At 50.8% G+C, this 16,860-nt stretch overlaps 1 protein-coding gene across 1 annotated transcript in view; it reads left to right on the forward strand.

Annotated features, from left to right (window-relative positions):
- The window catches only part of hdac4 (histone deacetylase 4), a 68,165-nt gene extending 51,544 nt beyond the window's left edge, over nucleotides 1–16,621 (forward strand). Inside the window, exons 21-25 of the mRNA XM_084688896.1 lie at nucleotides 3,453–3,571; nucleotides 4,780–4,913; nucleotides 11,706–11,790; nucleotides 11,995–12,136; nucleotides 12,519–16,621. Coding sequence (XP_084545022.1) covers nucleotides 3,453–3,571; nucleotides 4,780–4,913; nucleotides 11,706–11,790; nucleotides 11,995–12,136; nucleotides 12,519–12,558 — 520 coding nt within the window. The 3' untranslated portion in view covers nucleotides 12,559–16,621. The remainder of the gene's footprint in view (nucleotides 1–3,452; nucleotides 3,572–4,779; nucleotides 4,914–11,705; nucleotides 11,791–11,994; nucleotides 12,137–12,518) is intronic.
- Nucleotides 16,622–16,860: the final 239 nt, after the last annotated feature.

Consider the following 16,860-nt stretch of genomic DNA (forward strand, 5'->3'; position numbering starts at 1 on the left):
GGAATGGAGCCCTTGACAGACACCCTTTTGGTCCCTTTATTAGAGGACCACCATCATGAGAAGGTCCCTTTCTTAGAGGACCACCATCATGAGAAGGTCCCTTTATTAGAGGACCACCATCATGAGAAGGTCCCTTTATTAGAGGACCACCATCATGAGAAGGTCACTGTCTACATTAGGACCGCAGTGGGGTCCATTCCAGGAGGTTCTGTGAGTGTCTAAGGGTTTAGGGTCACACACCACCATAGGAGGAAGGCATTCCAGTACAAGAGTTTGTGTGTGTGTGTGCGCACGTGAGGTAGAGATTAAGCCGTGGTTCTAGGAGTGTTGGGTTTGGCCCAACTGTCTCACGAGAAGGTGTTAAATCCCAAGATTTAACAGTCTTAACAGGTCCCTCCCTCCCTCCAAGCATGCTTCCTCCTTCCCTCTCTCTCACTGTCGAGAAACAGCACGCACTCCCATAACCCTACACATGGGCAACTACACGCGTCATGAAAACACACTCACTCTAGGCCCTCTAACTTTGCTGTTTGCCTGGTTCCCCCCACTGCCCTAGCTAACCTGCCCCCCACTGCCCTAGCTAACCTGCCCCCCACTGCCCTAGCTAACCTGCCCCCCACTGCCCTAGCTAACCTGCCCCCCACTGCCCTAGCTAACCTGCCCCCCCCACTGCCCTAGATAACCACCTCTCTTTTCATCTCCACATAGGTGTCCACTGATTCATGCAAAGCGAAGGCCTATTAAAAAAATAAGATAAGCTAGTTTCCACTGGTTCCAGCATGCTAATCGTTCTCTGCGGTATTTCAGCTGGGTCCGTTAGTGAGGCTTCGCCTGCGGGGGCTCGGTTCAGATGAACGACGTCAGCAGGTTTTGGAGAGGGCACGGGAGTGTGTGCCTCCCATTACCCTGGGGGGGGGGGGGGGGCTGTGATGCTCCGGTCGTCATAGTAACTGCTGTGCTGAAGGCCCTCCTGTGCAGGCGGTGGTAAGCCACACGAGTGGCTGTGGGCTGCTCTCTTTGGTGTGGGGTCTTTTATATGTCTGATGTTAATGGACCAAGTGTGTGTGTGTGTGTGCGCGCTTAACCATGGACAGGAGAGCCCTATGGTAACTCATAGAGCAGCTGAAGAAATATTTCCCCTCAAAGACGTCCAGCTTTTCAGTTCATGATGCATGTTACCCAACCGTTGATATTTTGTGCACCCTTGGAAATATTTCATAGCTTAAGGTTCCTGTTGGGATAATACCTACAGGAATATTAAAAGAAGCTTTCCCTTTTTGCTCTGCCTCTATCCTACTCTCCCCTTCTGCCTCTAGCTCTGCCTCTAGTACTGCCTCTATCTTTCTCCTTCTGCCTCAAGCTCTGCTTCTAGCTCTGCTTCTAGCCCTGCCTGTAGTTCTTCCACTCTGTGTTGTATGACTGACCCCTCTGAGCTTGAGGCATTCTAACCCACACTCCATGACGCATGCTCGACAAACCTTCTACGTATACCGCCTCGATCTCTCTGAGGGGGGGGGGGGGGCTCTGGCAGCTGTGGGACAGGGGGAGGGGGGGGCCTGGCCAAGTCTATAATCTGGAGCTGAGGAGGGAGAGATGGCATATTGCCTACCCCCCTCCCAGGGTCCTGCGCTATGTTCCTGAGGTCGCCAAAGTACAGGGTTCCTGCAGCGCTGCCCTGGGGAACCCCACCACACCGCCTGAAACACTGCACACCCAAATCCTGCTCACCCATGTAGCCACGCAGCACACAAGGAGCTGCTCTGTGTTCATCTGCTCTGTGTTCATCTGCTCTGTGTTCATCTGCTCTGTGTTCATCTGCTCTGTGTTGATCTGCTCTGTTGATCTGCTCTGTGTTCATCTGCTCTGTGTTCATCTGCTCTGTGTTCATCTGCTCTGTGTTCATCTGCTCTGTGTTCATCTGCTCTGTGTTCATCTGCTCTGTGTTCATCTGCTCTGTGTTCATCTGCTCTGTGTTCATCTGCTCTGTGTTCATCTGCTCTGTTGATTTGCTCTGTGTTCATCTGCTCTGTGTTCATCTGCTCTGTGTTCATCTGCTCTGTGTTCATCTGCTCTGTGTTCATCTGCTCTGTGTTCATCTGCTCTGTGTTCATCTGCTCTGTGTTCATCTGCTCTGTGTTCATCTGCTCTGTGTTCATCTGCTCTGTTGATTTGCTCTGTGTTCATCTGCTCTGTGTTCATCTGCTCTGTGTTCATCTGCTCTGTTGATCTGCTCTGTTTATCTGCTGTGTTGATCTGCTCTGTGTTGATCTGCTCTGTTGATCTGCTCTGTGTTGATCTGCTCTGTTGATTTGCTCTGTGTTGATCTGCTCTGTGTTGATCTGCTCTGTGTTGATCTGCTCTGTGTTGATCTGCTCTGTGTTGATCTGCTCTGTGTTGATCTGCTCTGTGTTGATCTGCGGTGGTTCAGACAGAGGAGCCTCACTCTCAGTCATCATCTACCCGCTGCTGTCACTCACTGAACACAGTCACAGAAACAAAACAAGTTGCAATCAGCTTTTCACGATGACTAATTTTTTTACCACCAGTTGACTGCACTACAAAGTTATTTTAGAGGGATTTTACTTTAGTAGAATTGTACAGTCGTCCCCAGGACATAATTCCTCACACAATTCACAAACATGATGTCACAGTCTCACTTGTATAGTTTATGATTCACGTTTTTCCAACCACAACTTTTCCAGCGATCATTGATGTTATCGTGTGTCCATTTCCCTTTCTGACACATTCACACACAGTTCATTTTTCCTTCGTCTGAAGTGTGTGTGCGTTGTGTTACAGATAGAGGGGAAGGGAGGAGAGAAGGAGAGGATAGAGGAGAGGGAGGAGGGAGGGGAGAGGGAGAGGTGGACTCTGAGACCTCTGTCACCACACCCAGCTAATAACTCATGTTTTGATCATTTCTGTGAAGCTGTTGTATCATTAAAACGGCATCAATTTCCCAAAGAATTAAGTTATTCAGCCTCTTTCACTACTTCCTTTTTTCTGGTTCAGTTGTGGATCAGATGAAGCGAGAGGGGTTGTGCACACACAGGAGGACAGATAGAAGTTGATGTGTTGAGCAGCTGTAAACTGTTGGTTGTTCACCAAGCCTGTCTGGCATCCAGTCAACACAGCATCGAGACCCTGCAGTCGATCTGCTGGGAAAGTCAGGCTGACCACAGGAGGGGCCTGGTACACACACACACACACACACACACACACACACACCAGTGGGTCAGTTATGGGAACTTGTTTTTACAGTGGTTGGTCAGTAGTCAGGCTGTCGTACTCTGATTCAGGGGACCGTCACCACACGTACAGCGAGTACGTGTGTTTGGAAGTCACATGTTGTAAAAGTTTCAGCATGTAAAAATACAAACTGACTGAATGGGTGTGAAGGATGAGCAGTTTATTTAATACTTCTCCCTCTCCTCCCTCTCCTCTCTCGTTAGGGCGGTGGTGATGCCCATAGCTAATGAGTTTGCTCCGGACGTTGTTCTGGTGTCGTCGGGCTTCGACGCCGTGGAGGGCCACAACTCACCTCTGGGAGGATATCGCCTCACCGCCAAGTGTAAGTACCTGCCTCGGGAACCTGCCTCAGGAACCTGCCTCGGGAACCTGCCTCAGGACTAGGAGATAGGGTAGTGCACCTGCTTCAGGACTGGGAGATATGGTAGTTTAAGTACTTGCGTACATGTGACTTTGTGTGTAGACAGGTATAGGAGTTGTGGAGATGGACGCAGAGGGTTGTGGAGATGGAGGGAGAGGGTTGTGGAGATTGAGGGAGAGGGTTGTGGAGATTGAGGGAGAGGGTTGTGGAGATGGAGGGAGGATATTTTCAAGGACCTTGAAGAAATATGAGTCATCCTCCCTTCCTTTATTTCTCCCTCGTGAGGAGTTATTTTGTGGTCAGAGCACAGCATCACTCACGAGAGAGAGAGAGAGAGAGAGAGAGAGAGAGAGAGAGAGAGAGGGAGAGGGAGAGGGAGAGGGAGAGGGAGAGGGAGAGGGAGAGGGAGAGGGAGAGGGAGAGGGGGAGGGGGAGGGGGAGGGGGAGGGGGAGGGGGAGGGGGAGGGGGAGGGGGAGGGGGAGGGGGAGGGGGAGAGGGGGAGAGGGGGAGAGGGGGAGAGGGGGAGAGGGGGAGAGGGGGAGAGGGGGAGAGGGGGAGAGGGGGAGAGGGGGGAGAGGGAGAGGGAGGGAGGGAAACCCTGTGGTCAAAGCACAGCATCACTCATGAGAGAGAGGGAGGGAGTGCTCCGTTGTTCCAGCTGATTCCGTCTGCCCTTCTCTCAGCCATGTGTGTGTGTGTGTGTGAGGAGCCATGCATGTACTTTTGTAATTTTCTGACATACACATGAAACCCAACTCATTCATATACCGTACTTAAAACCACACACATAATACAAGTGAAATGTTCTTACACACACAACTGAAAATGATACTCTTAAGTAGGTATGCGAGGAGGGAAGAGATGTTTTGGGGATATCGTGAGAGGGGAAATGGTGGATTGCATATATTTAAACCCTCCCGGGGAAAAAAAAACGATCAAAGCTGCAGTGAAGCCAGATAAGCTAGGCCACCTTACACACATGTATACCCAAGATACATCTTACTGTTTGGTTTTCTATATAGTATATATATGTGGATATGAAACACAATGCTATATTTTACTCTCTCTCGTCTGCCTGTGTTTTTTGATCAGTGTCCCAGTCACCAGGAACCAAACTCAGCCTCTAACCCCCTCATCTGCCCCTGCCTCCCTCCCCTTCCCCCCACAGGTTTTAGCTACCTGACCAGGCAGCTGATGGGGCTGGCTGGAGGCAGGGTGGTGCTAGCACTGGAGGGAGGTCATGACCTCACCGCCATCTGTGACGCCTCGGAAGCCTGTGTTTCTGCTCTGCTGGGGAACGAGGTGAGGAGGGAGGGAGGGAGGGAGGGAGGGAGGGAGGGAGGGAGGGAGGGAGGGAGGGAGGGAGGGAGGGAGGGAGGGAGGGAGGGAGGGAGGGAGGGAGGGAGGGAGGGAGGGAGGGAGGGAGGGAGGGAGGGAGGGAGGGAGGGAGGGAGGGAGGGTGGGTGGGTGGGTGGGTGGGTGGGTGGGTGGGTGGGTGGGTGGGTATCTTTAGTTTCCATGACGGCTGACAAGTCCTTTTGTGCCCCTTCAATCTGTCACACCTGTCAATCTCTGGATCAGCTTCCAAAGGCACAGGCTAGAGCCCTGCCCTACCTGGATCAGCTTCCAAAGGCACAGGCTAGAGCCCTGCCCCTAATCTTCGTCTCTGTGTCTTTGGTCCCCCCCCGTCCACCCGTCTTTCAGACACTGTGTACCTCAGCCATCAGATCCCCAATCAGAGCTCAGCCATCAGATCCCCAATCAGAGCTCATAGATTGGAGGATTTCCTAGGACCCTCTTCCTTCACTGTTCCATCAAAAAGAGATTTTGCCAGAAACTGCGAGCCAGCTCTGCAGAAAGAGAGTGAGAAAGGAAGGGAGGGAAACACAACAGGGAGCACTCGTTCTCTCCTCTCCTTTCAGCGCTCCCTTCTTCAGAGCCCCTGTCTCCTCCTCCCCTCTCCTCTGTCTTCTCTGCCCAGTATGGGAAGGGCTCAGTGAAAGGGGAGAGAGAGGATGTCATACACTTCCAGCAGAAGAATCTGAGGTTCATTCTGGGAGTGTGTGTAGGCCTGGGAGTGTGTGTGTGTGTGTGTGTGTGTGTGTGTGTGTGTAGGCCCGAGCTGGAACATAAGCAGCCCTCTGGTGATTCACAGCAGACAACAGCTCCGTGTCTTAAAAAACGCCCTCTGTTTTCTTAAAACTAATGGAGTGCTTTCTTGGCCAGGGGTTTGAAATCATGTTCCCTTCATATTTCATGTTAAAGATAACTCTCTGACTCTCAGGGGTGTGTCTGCTTTGGGATGGCCGGGGAAGCAGAGATGTTGTAGAGTTGTGTGCCTGTGATGCCTCTGCTGTGTGCCTGTGATGCCTCAGCTGTGTGCCTGTGATGCCTCTGCATCTGAACCACGTCTACAGCAAGAATTGCAAAGTTTGAACATCCACAGCACAGAGTTGCCTAGCCATTGAGTCGGTGAGCTAACAGGAGTTGGTGGTCAGTGGCTGGAATGCAGACTGAAACGTTCTTCCAGGCCCAGTCCACATTTGTGTAAACTCCGGTTTTATTTCAAGAGAGTGACCCACTCTAAGTGTTGTTGCAGACTGGGCCACAAACACACACCCCATCCCAGTATTTACTCTAATTGGACGAGGAGGGAACCTGCTGAAGCCATTAGGCCTCTAGCCTGCCCCGGCAAGACTTTCAAATCAGTATTAATGAGGCGTAGGGGGGCTGTGACTTGTAAGAAACCCTCTTCTTATTACTTGCCGCACCAGACCTGGGCTGAGCTCACACGTCTGAGTGCTGTTAAAACAGCGTTCCAGTCCGCTGCTGTTTGAAGTAGGTCTGAGCCACACCAGTTATTCATACTGCTGCTTGTTACATCGGTCAACCTTCAGGCCTGGGTGCTCATCCATACCATGCTTTAGTGTTTGGGACGTTGGTGGAGAACTCTGTTTTCTCTTCCAGATCAGAGTCTGGCTGTGCTGTAGAGTCAGGCTGTGCTGTAGAGTCTGGCTGTGCTGTAGAGTCAGGCTGTGCTGTGCTGCAGAGTCTGGCTGTGCTGTAGAGTCAGGCTGTGCTGTAGAGTCAGGCTGTGCTGTAGAGTCTGGCTGTGCTGTAGAGTCTGGCTGTGCTGCAGAGTCAGGCTGTGCTGTAGAGTCAGGCTGTGCTGCAGAGTCTGGCTGTGCTGCAGAGTCTGGCTGTGCTGCAGAGTCTGGCTGTGCTGCAGAGTCTGGCTGTGCTGCAGAGTCAGGCTGTGCTGTAGAGTCAGGCTGTGCTGTAGAGTCAGGCTGTGCTGTGCTGTAGAGTCAGGCTGTGCTGCAGAGTCTGGCTGTGCTGTAGAGTCAGGCTGTGCTGTAGAGTCAGGCTGTGCTGTAGAGTCTGGCTGTGCTGCAGAGTCTGGCTGTGCTGCAGAGTCTGGCTGTGCTGTAGAGTCTGTCTGAAATGCCCTGGGTCCAGGGTTCCTGTGTTACTGTAGCTTTGCAGACAAGGACATAAATACCCTGTTGGAACTGTAAACTCCCTCATGGCATCTCTCCATGTGCATATATTGGGCTCAGAGCAAAACAAACCCAACTGTAACGCTGGGTCTCTAGTAAAACCCTGGTCACTGTGACCGAGCCATCCAGGGAGATGTTCTCCTGGTGGAGGAGCGCTACCAGCCGGCCTGACGCTCTGATCTGCATCGTGACCAATGAGGGGGTAGAAACTAGAGCCTGGTTAATGTTTAGTTTTTTCCTTCTCCTGGAGGGAGCAGAGCTCTGTAGTACACAGGCTGTCAGAGGGAGCAGAGCTCTGTAGTACACAGGCTGTCAGAGGGAGCAGAGCTCTGTCAGAGCACAGGCTGTCAGAGGGAGCAGAGCTCTGTCAGAGCACAGGCTGTCAGAGGGAGCAGAGCTCTGTAGTACACAGGCTGTCAGAGGGAGCAGAGCTCTGTAGAGCACAGGCTGTCAGAGGGAGCAGAGCTCTGTAGTACACAGGCTGTCAGAGGGAGCAGAGCTCTGTAGAGCACAGGCTGTCAGAGGGAGCAGAGCTCTGTAGAGCACAGGCTGTCAGAGGGAGCAGAGCTCTGTAGAGCACAGGCTGTCAGAGGGAGCAGAGCTCTGTAGTACACAGGCTGTCAGAGGGAGCAGAGCTCTGTAGAGCACAGGCTGTCAGAGGGAGCAGAGCTCTGTAGAGCACAGGCTGTCAGAGGGAGCAGAGCTCTGTCAGAGCACAGGCTGTCAGAGGGAGCAGAGCTCTGTAGAGCACAGGCTGTCAGAGGGAGCAGAGCTCTGTAGTGCACAGGCTGTCAGAGGGAGCAGAGCTCTGTAGAGCACAGGCTGTCAGAGGGAGCAGAGCTCTGTAGAGCACAGGCTGTCAGAGGGAGCAGAGCTCTGTAGAGCACAGGCTGTCAGAGGGAGCAGAGCTCTGTAGAGCACAGGCTGTCAGAGGGAGCAGAGCTCTGTCAGAGCACAGGCTGTCAGAGGGAGCAGAGCTCTGTAGAGCACAGGCTGTCAGAGGGAGCAGAGCTCCTGTAGAGCACAGGCTGTCAGAGGGAGCAGAGCTCTGTAGAGCACAGGCTGTCAGAGGGAGCAGAGCTCTGTAGAGCACAGGCTGTCAGAGGGAGCAGAGCTCTGTAGAGCACAGGCTGTCAGAGGGAGCAGTCCTCCAGGGAGCAGGAAGCGTGCGTTCCAGGGCAGCTCTCAACACGACCGCGGAGAACCTAATGCAATAAGCTAATCTGTTTAACCGTGACCACGCCAGACCATGACTTAGCCACTACTGAGGGGGTCTGCCCAGGGATCAACCAACCATGAATGGGAAGGAAAGGCGGGGGGGGGGGGGGGAGAGGGAAAGTGAGAGGGAGGCCTGGGCAGGAGTTACCCCTTGCTGAGAGACTTGACCCTGTCTCTGGCGCCCATCTGAATGCAGTTACCCTCACACCTCCACCTCCAGGGTCAACAGCAGCCTGGCCAGCACCTGATCAAAGACACATCTGAAGTCAGAGGGAGCTGTTGGCAGACAGCAGGGAGAGACTTCCACTTTCATTTCCCCCCGCAAGAAGTTAGACACATACACACTAAAGACCCCATTCTCTCTCAAAATGAATGTTAAAAATTAATCCACTGGAAAGCCCGGTTCATTAGCAGCCTGTGACTATGATGCCTCTGTTGGCAGAGAAGTCAGATGCTGGGGATCCGGGCTCTCATTTCTTCTAGGAAGAGCGTGTACACAGCACATGTTTGGTACTTATTCAGCCTGTGACGAGTTCAGATGGGCCCCTCGCTGGTGATACGACCTGTCTAGAGGGTCGCACGCAGTAAGGAGAGACAGAGACCACGGGTTCAAAACTGGCAACTGAGAAATATCTCATCAGAACATCAGGAAGCTCGTGTTTACAAGCAGCAGGGGAATCCAGCTGCATGATTCTCCTCAGAAGCTCCTCATGATTTTATGGTGGTAGATGGCGAAGCAAAATAAAGATAAGTAATCGTGCTGATGGACACTCCTTGGTACACACAGATGTGGGCTGGCATAGGTTGTGGATATACTGACACAGACATAGGTAGCATGAGGCCCGCAGTCTGGGCCAAGAATCTTGTGTTCTTTACGACCCCCTATCGCGTCCTGTGCGACTGCAGTGTTTGCATCCAGCGTTTTACTGGCCACTGCAGTGCGAAGAGAAATACATCCTTGGTTTTATTGGCAGGTTAGGACAAGCTCTGCTATAATGAGCGTTGGGTTCCCTTTGAAAGCAGCTCGAATTAGCTGGGAAAGAGGAGGATAAAAACGTTTGAATGAACTTTACTGGCTTTTTTTGCACCCCATAGTAGGAGTGCGTAATCGAAAAGGCCTCTCTAGTTAAATGGCTCATGAATGATGCATTGGTGACGGCACAAGTCAACTCTGAACTCAGGACTAATTGATGTTTGTGCACAAACAGATGTCTGGCCTCCTCTGAATTGCAGTCGTTAGCGGTGATTTGATAAACAACAGGCTAATACGCTGATTATAACCAGTCAGCGGTAAGGTGGTTAGCTTTGTTTACATCCTAGTTACAGAGCATACGGATCGTTACACCCAGTCCCCCCAGAGATGGTCATTTCAACCTCGCATTAAACGGAAAAGCTAGAAAGTTCACCTGCGTTACACAGTACGGACTTAGCTTGTTAAAAACACCAAACCTAATCAGCCGTTGTCAGCGACCGCTAACCTTGGCTCTGTCGTTTTAGCCCTGAAACGATGTCCGCCTTGTGTGCGCATTACTGCTGAGAAGGCAGCATTCCTCCGGTCTGTTCTGCTTTCTCACTCTTGAACCTTTTTTTCAAGGCTCGTTCCTCTGCCAGCCTCTGGCTTGCAGTGGTGTCTCGAAGCTTTCCTGGCAGAGCAGAGGGCTTGGGGCGTTTGAAGGCCATGCCACCCACTCAAACAAACCTGCGCTGCACCGCCAGCCCATGACTGGAGGAGCATCAAACCGTCTCTGACAAAAGGACTTATTTCTTCGCCAAAAACGACAGACCTCACAGCAGAGAATAACTAGAGAGAAGGTTAGAAACACAAATAGACGGAATTCCCGAGTCACAGACGTTATGTGGCAACATGTGTGTTTGTGTGTGTGTGTATGTGTGTGTGTGTGTTGAATGTGCACGTGTGTGTGTGTCATACCTGGCAAGCGGGGCCCTGGAGCGCGCTGACAAGAACCATTAAAGTTTATAGGCGTGAGGCACAGCTGCCTGTCAGGTTGACGGACAGCCCTCCTCTACCCTCTTCTCCTCTCCTCACTCCTCACATCCCTCCTCTCCTTACCTCTCATTTCTCCTCTCCTTACCTCTCATCCCTCCTCTCCTCAACCCTCACATCCCTCCTCTCCTTACCTCTCATCTCTCCTCTCCTTACCTCTCATCCCTCCTCTCCTCACCTCTCTTCCCCCTCCCCTCTTCACCTTCTTCTTTACCCACCTCACCTCCTCCTACACCAGCCCTTGGGGTGCAGGGATGAGGCAGAGGTGTTCAGCAAGAGGAGAGATGGGGCACAGGCAGGAGAGATGGGGCACAGGCAGGAGAGATGGGGCACAGGCAGGAGAGATGGGGCAGGTTTGATGCCGAGGACTGAACAAAGCAGGCTGTTGTCTGAAGTGTGTCTGTACCGTTTCCTTCAATGAGCTGACACCATGGCAGCTCTCCATGACCAACACACACAAATCACTTGTTCAATGTGACGGTGTGTGTGTGTGTGTTCATTCTCCTATCAAGCCCATCTCTCCTTGGGTGTCTTTGGGCTTTATCTCTATGATTATGGCGGAGGACGGTGGTGTGTGTGTGTGTGTGCGTACAAAAGAGATTCATTCTACAGTTCTCAGAGTTTGCATGTGTTTTCATAGTGTGTGTGTTCACATGATGCAGCCTGTCGTGCCACAGCTGGATTAAAGTATCCCTCTCGCTAGACCGCCTCTCCCTTCACCTTCCCCACCCCCTCCGACCCTCTGTTTGGTTTCATTAAAAGAAAACGTTGAGCCGAGGCTGGGCCCGGACAGACCAGCAATCCCTTCTTCCTCTCCTCTCTGGCACGCTGCTCTGCCTTGCTAGCAGACCCAGCCCTGATCACCACCTCATACGCCTCTACAGAAAAATAGAGCATTATCGTTATTAACCTCTGTGTTTGACAGATTTATAGTCAAATGGGTCTTCTGTAAAAGGATTCTCTCATGTCTCTTTGTCCAATCAGGATGTGCATGGGGCATCAGTGTCTGTTTTGGCGCATGCACTCTCTCGTGGCTGTGTTGGGCTTCTAGGTACGTGTGGCTCACACTGGACGCAGAGCGGGCACTCTAGCATGTCCCTGGAAGCCCTCAGGACTTCCTGAATAACAGGAGGCTGCGTGCATCTGCAGACCTCTCGTTGTTGTGGTGACGAGTCGGACCTGGGCAGCAGGCCCAGGGTCCTGCTGTCATGTGCACCACAACCGGAACTCTGTCTTGTGAACTGGTATGGAGGCGTTTTTTGCCTCCTTAAAAACTCCCCAAATACTCCCAATAAACTGTGTTGTTTTGCTCAGACAGTAAAGACTTGAGTTCATATTGTGAATCAGAAGTTGCTTGTTTGTTCCTGACAGCTGGAGCCCCTTCCTGAAGAGCTTCTGACCCAGAGGCCGAACGCCAACGCTGTCATCTCCATGGAGAAGGTTCTGGAAGCTCACGGTGAGGACTCTTCACCAACACCATGTTCTGATGCTACCTTGTCACACTCTACCCATGCTCTTTCCCAGATATGACAAACTCCACCTAGTCATAACAGCCCTCACCATATATACTTACCCTAACCATACTTACCCTCACCCTCAATACCTCAGTTGATGTCGCTAGGTGTTTAACAGCCTGGCTGTGTCCGTGTGTCCTGCTCAGGTAAATACTGGCGCTCGTTACAGCGCCTGGCCTCCACGCTGGGCTGCTCCCTGAGCGAGGCTCGCAGGTGTGAGGCCGAGGAGGCCGAGGCCGTCACCGCCATGGCCTCGCTCTCCGTAGCCAGCAAGCACATGGGCAACAGGTACGAGGGGGGTCTGGTGTGTGTGTCCCCTTGTCTGGTCTGTGTAAACTGCTGAGCTGTGTAAACTGCTGTGCTGAACTTTATTCATTATCAAAATCATTGTCGCTTTCAGTGTGTTCATGTGGTTATCGGTGTGTTCATGAGGTTATCGGTGTGTTCATGAGGTTATCGGTGTGTTCATGTGGTTATTGGTGTGTTCATGTGGTTATTGGTGTGTTCATGTGGTTATCGGTGTGTTCATTTGGTTATCTGTGTGTTCGCGTGGTTATCGGTGTGTTCATGTGGTTATCGGTGTGTTCATGTGGTTATCGGTGTGTTCATGTGGTTATCGGTATGTTCATGTGGTTATCGTTGTGTTCATGTGGTCTGCTCTTCTGTCCAGGCCGGAGGAGGAGCCTATGGAGGAGGAGCCTCCCATGTAGAGGCTTGTCTTTGACATCCCCTGAGCCAATCACCAGTCTCCGTTTCAATTTGACCCGCCTCCTCTGCCGTGTCCGAGCAGGGCGTGTGCTCCAGAGGGCTCTCCTGCAGGGGGCGTCCAGACACGACAAACATCTCCCTCACGGGAACCCAATCGACCAATCACCGTAGGTGTTGTTGTCTGTACAGGAAGTAGGAGGCGACCAACCCCAGTCCTCAGTTGCCAGGTCTGCTCCTCAGGACCCTTTGGGATTTAAGGGGGGTTAACCGTCCCACTTTGGCAACCTTGAGTGCCAGTGCATTTAAACAGTACGTAAACACGATGTATGAACCAGTCCGGTCGTTTCATCTGCTGCCGGATCCTTTCATCCAGCCTGAGACGGAACAAGCCACCGGCTGCTTCTGTTTCTGGAAGACACTGAGGAAGGAGAGATTTTTGAGACCAGGTGTTTTGCTAAAAGGAGATGCGAGGAAAGACAATGATGAACAGTAGTTCTGGTCGTCGACAGACAGTGAAAGACTGTGAGTTTGTGCCTTTTGCCTGCCTGGTGCATTTTCACGCTGAACTCAGTGAAAGAGCTTTGCCTTAAAACCAGGGGAGGAGACCCCCAATATATCTTCTACCTTTTCATCCTTGATCTCGGCGAGGCTGGCGATGTCGGTAAAATGTTGGCACATAGGACTGGGAGTCCCTTTGCATGTTTACCCATAATCCCCTGCGGCCTACCTACTGTCCCACCTTGTTCCTTGTCACTCTCTGCCCCCCCCCCCCAGACCCCCTGCTCCCCCTTAGCCTTTGAACTGTAGTGTGGAGGTAGTTGCTAGCTACACAGGACATAACATGGCTGGAGTCTCTCTCTCCTGGGAGCAAGCGAGCGGGGCTGAAAGGTTTAGCGTAGCACCAGACATCAGCCCTCTAGTGAACGTTAGCATGCACTGTAGAGGAGCTACCTGCAGTTGAAGGATCTGCTGTTCAAATGTATTAGAAGTCATTAACAAGCCAAAGCATGACGTCTTATAGTCTCAAACCACTTAGTATTACAAACATATACGACAGGCTTTGCTATTGTTGCTGAACACTCAAGACGCTTGTGCTGGTCACGGATCTGCAAAAGAAACACAGAACTGACCCGCGAAATCTCATCGTAGTCTGATGACCAGAGGTTTTGTGGTTGGAAAACAAATGTGTGCTTTTTTCAGTTGATAATGGCCGGCCTCGTGTCTAGATCCTGTGGTCGTGCGTCTGTTGTCCAGAGCAGGTCCAGGCCTCCTCCACCCAGCCTGGGCCTGTCATCAGGCCTCCTCCACCCAGCCTGGGCCTACTATCAGGCCTCCTCCACCCAGCCTGGGCCTGTCATCAGGCCTCCTCCACCCAGCCTGGGCCTACTATCAGGCCTCCTCCACCCAGCCTGGGCCTGTCATCAGGCCTCCTCCACCTGCCCTGGGCCTGTCATCAGGCCTCCTCCACCCAGCCTGGGCCTGTCATCAGGCCTCCTCCACCCAGCCTGGGCCTACCATCAGGCCTCCTCCACCCAGCCTGGGCCTACCATCAGGCCTCCTCCACCCAGCCTGGGCCTGTCATCAGGCCTCCTCCACCTGCCCTGGGCCTGTCATCAGGCCTCCTCCACCTGCCCTGGGCCTGTCATCAGGCCTCCTCCACCCAGCCTGGGCCTGTCATCAGGCCTCCTCCACCCAGCCTGGGCCTATCATCAGGCCTCCTCCACCCAGCCTGGGCCTGTCATCAGGCCTCCTCCACCCAGCCTGGGCCTGTCATCAGGCCTCCTCCACCTGCCCTGGGCCTGTCATCAGGCCTCCTCCACCTGCCCTGGGCCTGTCATCAGGCCTCCTCCACCCAGCCTGGGCCTGTCATCAGGCCTCCTCCACCTGCCCTGGGCCTGTCATCAGGCCGAGCGGCCCTTCAGGCGCCAGGTGCTACCGAGCGGTGCTTGTTTTTAGTCTTTGAGGTGGTCTATGGTAGACCTACAGTCTATGGTAGACCTACAGTCTACGGTAGACCTACAGTTTAGACAACGGCACAGGTGAGGCAGAACTCATTTGTACTTTTTCATTCAACTACTCGCAGATGATGAATGACATGGATCCCTGTATCGACAGCATGCTATCTGACGGAACTTGAATTTGACGTCCGTAACTCTTTAGAGACTCTTAATGACGGCTACAGTATATTTCACTGAACCCACATCTTCACCAACTCATTTTTAGCCTTTTGGCAACTACCTTCAAGATTGTTTCTTCATCGAAGTGGTAGTCATTTGTGTATTGTACTTCAATCGACATGTTTGAAACAGTGAAACACAGTAGTGATTGTTATTCCTCATTGGTCCTCTGGGTATTTTTACCACAGAATAGTTTTTGATGACTACTCCATTTTGTGTTTATTCCACGTTTGTGTATTTCTGTCCTGTCTCATTTTTTATGTCTTTACCAAGTGGACTCCAGTGTCTTAGTTTCTTTCTTTTTTTTAAAACCTTTTTTAAATAATTGTTCTTGTCATTTTGTTGTTTTGAACCTTGTGTCTCATTCTGTTACACATTGTACAGTTGACACACTTTACTACATGTGAGGGTTCAGATCATTGTACAGTCGACACACTTTACTACATGTGAGGGTTCAGATCATTGGTTTTGATGAGCAGCCGTTTCCTGGTGTCGTTAGGGGAGGGCAGGGGGTGCAAACATTTCTACTTTGTATAATGATTCCAACAATTGTGTATTTACTATACTGTCTGTTCATAGTAGATTTCTATATGAAAAACTCTAAGTATATTATATATTATAAGATATTACAAACTTGTTTTTTGAAGTTAGTATTGCAAGGCGACATGTTCATATTTCATTGGCTGGTCTGACTCTCTGCTGTTCACTGTTTGTGGCTGCCATTGGCTACGTGTTGAGTACAGTAAATCCCTATTGGGTATCGTTTTTCTATTGCTGTACATGACTGGCATTGCCTTTGTCAACTCCACTAATGTGCTGTTTTCCCATATTTTGTTACAAAAGCTCTAATATTCCTTTTATGGATCTAGGCACTTTCTCCCTGTGAAACTGTACAAACTTATTTCTTGAGTTGAAAAATGTTATAGTTGAGAATACCAACTTGTTATATCTGACCAAAACTGATCGTAGTTCCAATCGTATCCCTCTGATCCAACCCCCTTCATCCACTCTCCTGCTCCTTCTACAGAGCCTTCTACTAATGATCTCAATACTCTTAAGGAGGGAACTTTTCCAGTTGAGCTTTGAAAAAAAAAAAAAAATCAGTCCATGTTCTTTTTTTTAACCAGTTCCCCTTGAAACACTGTGATGTTGTGCACCAGGAAAAGCTCCAGGTCCTGTTGTGTTCTTCATGTTGTGGTGCCAGAGCTCCTCAGGTGTCAGGTCCCCCTAACCCTAGAACCTCCTGACCCCTGACCCCCAACACATTAGTTTACCAGCTGCAAATGTCCTGGAGTTCCAGGTTTTGGTTCCATGTTCTGCCTCAGTCTAGGTAATAAACCCAACAAATCTTTTATTTATTCAAAAGGAAATGGAGGGTTTATGAAATCAGGTGGTAAAGTGTGTTTCCCATACTTTCATCAATCCAATGCTTTGGAATGTGTGGGAATCATTCAAAGAATGGTACAGAATTGGGATGTTAAACTAGTAACTATTTCTGGGCATTGAATCTTTGTTACTGGTTCTATTTTTTCCATTGCACTTGTCATTTTCCTTGGAAGTTAATTCCTGATTGTAACCGAGAAGAGATTCCTTCAAACAGCGCAATGTTAGAGAAGGTCACCAAGATGAAAATAGAACATTGAATGCCTTTTACATTTGCAAAGATCCTGATGTTTCACTCATAGTTTGTGATTATTTGCGAGTGGATTGCTACCAAGTTGCACAAATCCATCCCCCCTTTTCTAAGCCTCACAATGCCTTGCAGCACCCGTCATGTTTAATTTCTTTAAACTCAAAGAGTCAAAGGGACTTTACTTACACCTGGTAGCCAGGTAGTCTGTCATAGTCAAAGGAAAAAACTTTACAATTAATGTTAAACAAGAAAGAACATTCCATGAGTTATTTTCTTTGTATGTTATTTTTTTATTTAAAATAATTCTGGGCATTTTTTTTCTTCATCTGACTGGGCCTAAGGATTGTTAGTTGTTTATTGTATTGGCCTAGTTAGATCTGCTCTCTCCTCCTCACCTGCTCCTGGCGTCCTCTCTGCATGGTCCTAGCGTCCGCATGTATCTGTCCCCTGTAACATATCTGCCCATGAGCACTGAAGGACACCCACCCTTAAGC

The sequence above is a fragment of the Hypomesus nipponensis genome, chromosome 23 (assembly GCF_054491055.1).
Source record: "Hypomesus nipponensis isolate SF chromosome 23, ASM5449105v1, whole genome shotgun sequence".
In the NCBI taxonomy this organism is placed as follows: domain Eukaryota; kingdom Metazoa; phylum Chordata; class Actinopteri; order Osmeriformes; family Osmeridae; genus Hypomesus; species Hypomesus nipponensis.